An 8,370-nucleotide genomic window follows, 5' to 3' on the forward strand; every position below is an offset into this window, starting at 1 on the left:
GTATGAGCGCAGGCACCGGCAGAGGCCAAGGGCATTGGATCCTCCTGGAATTGGTCTTACAGGTGACTGTGAGCCACCTGATGCTGATCCTGGGAACCGACACAGACATTTGAGGGAGCAGTATGTGCTTTTAACTTCTGGGCCAGCGCTGAGGAGCGGTTTTAACAAGTAAGAAACATGCCTGGGTGGTGGTGGTGTACACCTTTAATCTCAGCACTTCGGGAGGCAGAGCAGGAGATCTCTGTGAGTTCAAGGCCAGCCTGGGCTACAAGAGCTAGTTCAGGACAGACTCCAAAGCTACAGAGAAACTCTGTCTCGGAACACCAAAAAACAAAACAAACAAACAAAAAACAAGTAAGAAAACACTAATTATTTGATTCATGATCACTAAAATTTTATTTTGTATATAAGGAGAGAAGTGGAAATGTGTAATTTATTCTCTTATAAGTTCTGCAGTAACATATTTTAAAAGGAACTTATTGAAATGGAATCACTGAAAGAGACCTTAAATGAGCAAAAGTGGAATCAAAAAATTCCAGATTTTCATTACAGAAGTATTAGCACTTGGCGATCTTCAGAGAGCTTAAAAAGGTAGCGGCATATGACGTCGCCCTTTACTGAGGCTTAGCCTTAGCTAAGACATCCACATCAGCTTTGTCTCCCTCTCCAAGACTTTTTGGGTTGCCATCAAAAAGGACATTTTCCTCTTTCTTGGCAGGCCTCTGGAAACCACCATCTCTGGCAGCCATCTGAACTCCAAGGCTGACAAAATTGTGCACATCTTGTAGCTTCTTTCTCAGCCACTGCATCCTCTCCATAGAGGCCAGGTGCTTGCCTAGGTTGTGCATCAGCTGTATTTCACTGACAGCTCTCTTCCTAGGAAGAAGAGAAAGAGAGGACCACTCCATCAGCTCCTCATGCCCGCATCATAAAAACCTACCGCAGGCCCTCAAGTCCGCGTCTCCCCGGTGCAGCACTTACTTAACGGGTTTCCCGTCTGTTTGGGCAAGAAGACCAACTGCCAGCATGGCGATCATGACTTTAGCCATCGCTTTCGCAGACATCGTCTTTACTGAAAGGAGAAGCAACATTGGGAAAGTTTAGAGTACTGTCAGCGTTCTAGTCCCGGTAGCTGTTGTTCAGAACCACTTACGCCATCAGCAGTTAGCAGATGTCACAGTGATCAGCTGAGCTGTTTTTTCATGCATCTTTGGAATCAGCCTGTTTAAATGATGGATGCATTAGTAATATAACAGGCACCCATAACTTAGAGACGTTGGCTAGATGCCTTCCTTAGGTAGTTTTCTGAATTTCTTGTGCAAATTTTAACATGAAATTTTAAGCACGTGATGAGTGAAGAATTTTTTTTTTCTATTTCTTCCCTCTTTTATGTTGGCTATGCCTACGTGTTTGTGATATGCTTGAAATTCACTAATCTATTAATTAGGTAAATTATCGCTATTTAGTGAGCAAACACTGTTTTCATGATTATTTGATATTATCACAAACAACCATAAATACTAAATGTTTTGGGTTTTATTTTTATCATGAGATCTTGCTATGTAGCCCAGGCTGACCTTGAAGTTACAAGCCTCCTGCCTTGGTTTCTGGCACAGTGGGGTTTCAGGCATTCGCCACCATGTCCAAATATAAGGTTTAATTTTGATGTCTTTATTAATATTGTACAAACCTCTTACAGTGACAAGATGTATGTTGTGGCTAGGAGGACGCTCAGTTAGAAAAGGGCTTGCTGTGCAGTCATGGACTTGAACTCAGACCCCAGCACCCGCTCAGTTAGAAAAGGGCTTGCTGTGCAGTCATGGACTTGAACTCAGACCCCAGCACCCACAGCAACAGTGCACCTGTAATTCTAGTATTGGGAACGTTTCAAAACAATAGGTGGAGAATGAGAGACGAAGACATCCAACATTGACCTCTGGCCTCATATGCACATACATATCCACATGTGTGTGATTATACACACACAAATATATCAATGTATTTAAAATCAATTAATTTCTTATATCTTGTTCTTGGAACTTTGACCCTTAAAAAATGAGTGCCTGCATCTTATGACTTCAACTTAACAGTTACAGCTTAGTATAACTTCTAGTTCTTTCTTCTTGCTCATAAGTCACTATGTATATTTTTGACTTAATCTGTAGATCCACAGTTGCAGAGATTTATTATAGTAGCACCTTTAAAATATAGCAGCTATTCTACGTTTTAAGTGATGCACACAATAGAAATTATTTTTCTTTGTGGAAAAGAAACTGCATTCTTAACAGAAGCATGAGACCTTCTAGTCTGCTCCGTTTCTCATCACTGCACACTGCACAGCTATGTATGGATGGAGTAACAGGAAAATCTGGGCTCAGTCACAAGCACTGGAGCTGGTGGACAGGAGCATTGATGTCTAGTCCTATCAGTTCAGGTGACCTAGTGACATCTCCGCTTTATTTCTTGCTCTTTTGAGGAAGAAGGACTTCTTATACAGGGATGCCATGAAAAGAGCTGGAAAGACCGTGTAGCATCCTTAAATGCCTGCAGAATTTCAGATTAGAAAATGCTGTTCTTTATGTAAAAGCCATGAATATTCAACAGTGAAAGGAAAATTTTGCAACCTTAGTATGCAGGCTAAGCTCCTTAGAAGCCATAGAATTTAAAATATAGATAAGAATACCCTACAGGAAAGTAAACATACACTCCACATGATAAATTGTTAACTTTTTACATCAGAATTATTGTCTCTCTACCAGCCTGCTTTTTATTCCAAATTTTTGAATAATAATGAGGTCACTAAAGTGTATCATGCTAATATTCATCAATTTTCTGTATTTTCAGGTGGTTTTGCAAGAAGCTTTCATCATAAAAATAGATGATTCATGACTTTCTTGCCATAAATTTATTTTATTGCTATATTTAGCAAAATTTATCTCCTCTTAACAGTTTACAATAAAAATGGCATAATGTTGGCAGAAAATGTTATGTATTAAAAACTTGTTCAATTATCTAAATCTCACAGAATCTAAAAGGGCAACTAAGAGGTGGCCTTACCACGTGATGACTTCAGAGACGATACTTCGGGAGTGCCACCGACTGATGTTGTATCAAACTGGAGTGAATGAGATGCTGGATGAACTGGGCTCCAGCTCCTCAAATCTGCATTTCTTATGTAGGCCTTTGCGCACCCAGAGGAGCATTTTATTGTTGAAGATGATGTCACTCCCAGGTCTCTGGATCTCAACCATAGGACCAGGGCAGCCGTGTACCCTCATTGGGCGGTACCTACCCCTCTAAAGTTTCAGATAGTTAGATAATAGAAGAAAAAGAGCAAGGTGTTGGATAAAGGACCTACAAAAGGAGTTGCAGCAAATACTGAGCACCATGCCAGGGCTGTCACATAGAGAAACCCTGTCTTGAAAAACCAAAGAGAATGCAACCATTTCATTCTGATGTTTACTCTAGACACAACGGTCCTACTAGGTTTTTTCTACATAGAGGGAAAAACATCAATAAAATGATTCCCAATGATAGTCTGTTATATTCATAAATTGGTGCCTAGACCAATTGCCATCAGAGAGGCCTCCACTGCAGCTGATGGGATCAGATGCAGAGACCCATTAGACAGGTAGAGAGAGCTAAACTGGAGATCTCCACTGGGTCACTCAAGGAACACCTCGGAAAAGGGCAAGAAAGAATTGTAGGAGCCAGAGGGGCGAATAACACCAGAGAACACAGCCCACAGAATCATCTTAGTGCATACAGACTGAAGCGGTAATCATGGAGCCTGCCTGCATGGGTCTGCATTAGGTCTTCTGCTTATATTTCATTTATATTTTATGTTTGTTAGCTTGTAGTTCTTTTTTTCTTTGAGAAGGGCTTTGGAGTAGCTTTTTTTTTGAGTAGTGTTGGAGCCTGTCCTGGAACTAGCTCTTGTAGACCAAGCTGGCCTTGAACTCACAGAGATCTGCCTGCCTCTGCCTTCCAGAGTGCAGAGATTAAAGGCGTGTCCCACCACCCGACTAGTTTGGTGTTCTTGTGGGACTCCTAACAGTGAGGGCAGAGGTGTCTCTGGCTCTTTTGCCCAGCAGCTCTTTTCAGACTCTATTGGATTGTTTCGCCCAGCCTTGATATGAGGGTTTGTTCTGCTCATATCCCTGGGAGGCCTGCTCTTTTCTGAAGGGAAAGAAGGAGGCGTAAGTGGATTTGGGGGGTGAGTGGAGGGACTGGCAGGAGTGGAGGAAGAGAAGGCTGTAGTTGGGATATACTGACCAACAAAAAGAGAGAGAAAGAGAAAGAAAGAAAAAGAGAGAGAGAGAGAGGAAAAAAGGAAGAAAGGAAGAAGGAAAGGAAAGAAAGAAAAGAAAGAAAGAAAGAAAGAAAGAAAAAAGAAAGAAGAAAGAAAGAAAGAAAGAAAGAAAGAAAGAAAGAAAGAAAGAAAGAAAGAAAAGCCAGCCGTGGTGAGCCTTGTAATCCTAGTACTTGGGGGAAGACCGTGGAAACAAGCAGATCTCCTGGGCTTGCTGGCTAGCCAGTTTAGCCAAACAACAAGCATCAGGTCCAGTGAGGTACCGTTTCCAAAATAAGGAAAAGAGTAATAGAGGAAGATACTCAACATAGACCTCTGCCTCCCCAAACAAACACACACACATGTGCACACAAAGGAAAACAATAGACCCTAACAAAAATACTCAAAATTATTAGGTATGGGACTTTCAGAGCTTCGAAATAGAAACTATTTTTAAATTCATTGAACTTGTCTTTGTGCATTTTGAGGTGTGGTGACGACATTTAATAAGCACTAACTACATTTCTTACTTCGCACATATTATCCTGATAGTAGTTCTGATCGTATCCTCTATCAGTATCCTGCATAAGTCGTTCTTCCCAGGATGGGCTATTATCTCTATTTTTACACAAACAGTTTATGCTTATAAAGATAGAAATGATAAAATTCAATGACCTTATGACCCCCCCAAGCCTCTTTAATTCTTATTACCTCAGTTTCCTCTTAAAATGTAGTCCTTTCCACCCTAGTCTTCTTGACTTCAATTTGCCTCATGCTTTCTCTCGTCCTGAGGATTCAGTCCTGATTTTCACATTCTGCAACTGATGATCGAGATCCTCTTCCAAAACCTAACGGTACCGGATGATGCCACTTACCTCACGTCAGCTGTAGCTTTTCGCCTGTCTAGAACGCTTCGATGTCTGTGATACAACAAGAGCTTATTCAGGTGGCTTGCCTCTCAGCTGGGGAGCCGTTTTCAGAATCAGGTCAGTTCTCTTGTCTCAGGTCCCACCTGGCTTCATCCATCCTCTTGCTGCTAACCGTTGCCAAGTTACAACTGTGCTCAGGTAAGGATCGGTATGAGTTTGAACAGCAGGGAATGAGGAGAAAAGGAATGTTAGACATATGTTAGCGCTATTCTAAGAAATTGTCTATGCTGGGCAGGTCTCACTTGGAGTATGCTCCAGGCTTTCCTTTAGAAAATTTAAAGACAAGTTTGAATGTATCCTGAAGACGTTAATTAGTTTGGTGAAAAACTTGAACAATAAGGCATATGAAAGTAGTTGAGCTGGCACTGAAAATGCCTTGGGATAATTATACAGCTGCAGATTGTTCTCTACAGAGCTGATAGGAGGGCTGTGCCCTGGGTTTAAGAAGCAAAGACTGAAATTTAAAAGAAGTTGGGAAGGATGGACAGACTCGGTTGATGGCTAATGATTTGTGCTTAATTTGGACATTATAATTGTCAGAACAGGGAATCACACACCTTCTTAAGTAATGCATTTCCCAACAACGGCAGTTTCTAGTGAAAGCTAGCTGAGCATTCATCAGGCATTGTATGAGTCTCCCGCATGGTAAAGGATTGAGCTCGATAACCAACCCTTTCAACCATAAAATCCTTTCTGGTTTGTTTTCCCTTTGTTGTGCTGGAGACCAGATGGAGATCTCTGTGGTGCTAAGCAAGAGTCCACCACTGCACACCTCAATTCTCTTTTTGTCTTTTAAAATGACTCTTCTGGGGCTTGGGACATAGGCCCCCTATGCATGAGGGACCTTGATTTACCCTCCCCGAGTTCTGCAAACAAGCCAAACTCTTTTGATACAAAGTGAGCACTGTTCTGTGTTAGTTTCCCGTGATGTTCTGGTGACAGCAGAACTGGAAAGGCATATGGTTAAGGAAACGCTTTTGTCACTAAAGCCATGCTTAACATTCTGATTTTAAGTTTTTTCTTCAATTCTTTGGGTAAGCTTGTGGTATTGACATAATCATACTCTGATTCCTTTTCCTATCACACTTACTTAGCGAAAAGAACGTCAACAGCATTATTAAGTTATTTAAGCATTTGACAATGATGGAACAATTCTTCATCATCCAAAAGACATTGAATATATCCTCCCTTCCAGGGGCTACATTAATCAATAGATGATTGAGGCCCAGACATTAGACTCGCCATATAGTTTGACATAATATGACAAATGTTCCCCTAGAGATAAGAGCAAGGCTTATAAAAGCTCCAAGCAGGGGTGACTGACTTCCAGAGGATGTTTTACATAGCGGTAACTTCAGGGGTGATGATGATTTTCCCATCAGACGAAGTGAGGAAGGATGGAGAGAACATCGTGTGTAGAGTCTGGGAAGCCATGAAGACTGAAGATAGAGCAGATGGTAGGAGAAAGAGAAGGAGATGGGTGATGGCTCTGCAGGAGTGTGGTGGGTGCTGTGTGTCGGGCGATGGCTCTGCAGGAGTGTGGTGGGTGCTGTGTGTCAGGCGATGGCTCTGCAGGAGTGTGGTGGGTGCTGTGGGGGGGGCTTTGTCACTCAGTGCTCTCTATGCTGGAAACTCGTGTGCGTTGGCAATATTTTTGTCCTTCAGGTGCTTTTCAAAGGACCACTTGATCTTCTTACAAATAAGAGAGATGACTGCCAAGATTTGACACATAATTTACCTAAATCATCAGTCTGTGGGATCTCAGGCAGTGACGGGGACATCCCTGAGGGATTTGAAGGCTAAGGGCTATGTGGGTATAGGAAGCTGATAGCGTGGTAGCAGAGAAAAGCTGAGCATGACGGTTTTTGCTTTGAAAACCTCAGCTTTTTTTTTCAATTATATTCTAAAATTCTCAGAAGTCAGGTTTACCCAACCTAGTGTAGCCCTTACAGTTGTGAGAAGAAAGAAGCATGTGCTGTGTTCTTCGCCTGCAGGGGAGGCCCAGTTTGAGAGTGGTAGTGTTTCCTTGCTCCCTCCCTGGGAATTATTGTGGCTGTGGGGCTTACCACCAAGCAAGAGCTTCCAGGACTGGAAAAACACTAACGCCATGCGTTGTGTGCAGATTGGATTGCACCTAATTTTTTAAGAAAGTTGTTGGAGAAGCGCTGCATCACAAAGAGCTGCCTACACTTAATACGAACAGGTTGGCGATTCCAGACACGTGCACATAGGCATCGTTACTACCGTGGCCAATGGAACACTCACCTTCCAAAAGCTCTCTTTGTCTTACAATTTTACCTTAGTGGTATAGGAGGGTCTTCTTTCTATGTGTTGCTTTCATTGGTTGAATAAAGAAAACTGCCTTGGCCTTTTGAAAGGGCAAAACTGAGATAGGAGGGAAAAAGAGAACTGGATGCTGGGAGGAAGGAGGCAGGCAGAGAGAGCTGCCCACCATGAAGCTGCCAGGTCAGACATCTGAATCTTTCCCGGTAAGCCACGGCCTTGTGGTGACATATAGATTAGAAATGGGTTGAATCAAGATGTGAGAGTTAACCAATAAGAGGCTAAAGCTAATGGGCCAGGCAGCAATTTAATTAATACAGATCTCCATGTGATTATTTCAGGCATAAGCTAGCTGGTGGCTGGGACGACAAGCAGCCCGCCAGCCAGGGTATAAGCCAGTTGGATGGCCGGACGCAGCCCGCAGCTCCATCTACAACACCTTCGATAGAATCTTAGCCCAAGATGACCTCAAACTCCCAGAAATCCTCCCATTTCAGCGTCTCCCCAGTGCTGAGATTACAGCAATGCTCAACCATGGCTGACTCCTCCCACTTTTTTTTTTTAAAAAAAGAATGCTGAATATAAAATCCACAACTCAATATTGATATCCTGAGCCCTATGTTGTGTATCTTCTGGACAGTGTCTGTCTTCAAGCTGATCCACTGACTTGTCTGTCATGAGCCCCTCTATGGGTTATAAAATGCTGAGCTCTTTTTGATCTGACAGAAGAAATGTTTCTCCCTGAGTCCGCTCACCAGCGTCAAAACCTACTTGTACTTAAAGATAATAAACAATGTTTAATGTGACTTAGAAAATAATAGCGGATGAATTTTAAAACTTATTTTTGTAATAGTCTGTTTGTTCTCT

The 8,370-nt window shown here is 42.3% G+C and overlaps 1 protein-coding gene across 1 annotated transcript; it reads right to left on the reverse strand.

Annotated features, from left to right (window-relative positions):
- Window positions 1-614: 614 nt before the first annotated feature.
- Pth (parathyroid hormone) lies at window positions 615-3,624 on the reverse strand. The gene is made up of 4 exons (XM_038345241.1): window positions 3,609-3,624; window positions 3,143-3,265; window positions 982-1,072; window positions 615-876 (listed from the first exon to the last, which is right to left on the reverse strand). The coding sequence occupies exons 1-4, from the start codon at window positions 3,622-3,624 to the stop codon at window positions 615-617; spliced, it is 492 nt and encodes a 163-aa protein (XP_038201169.1).
- Between the last annotated feature and the right edge of the window lie 4,746 nt (window positions 3,625-8,370).

This window comes from Arvicola amphibius, chromosome 1, assembly GCF_903992535.2.
Source record: "Arvicola amphibius chromosome 1, mArvAmp1.2, whole genome shotgun sequence".
NCBI classification, from domain to species: domain Eukaryota; kingdom Metazoa; phylum Chordata; class Mammalia; order Rodentia; family Cricetidae; genus Arvicola; species Arvicola amphibius.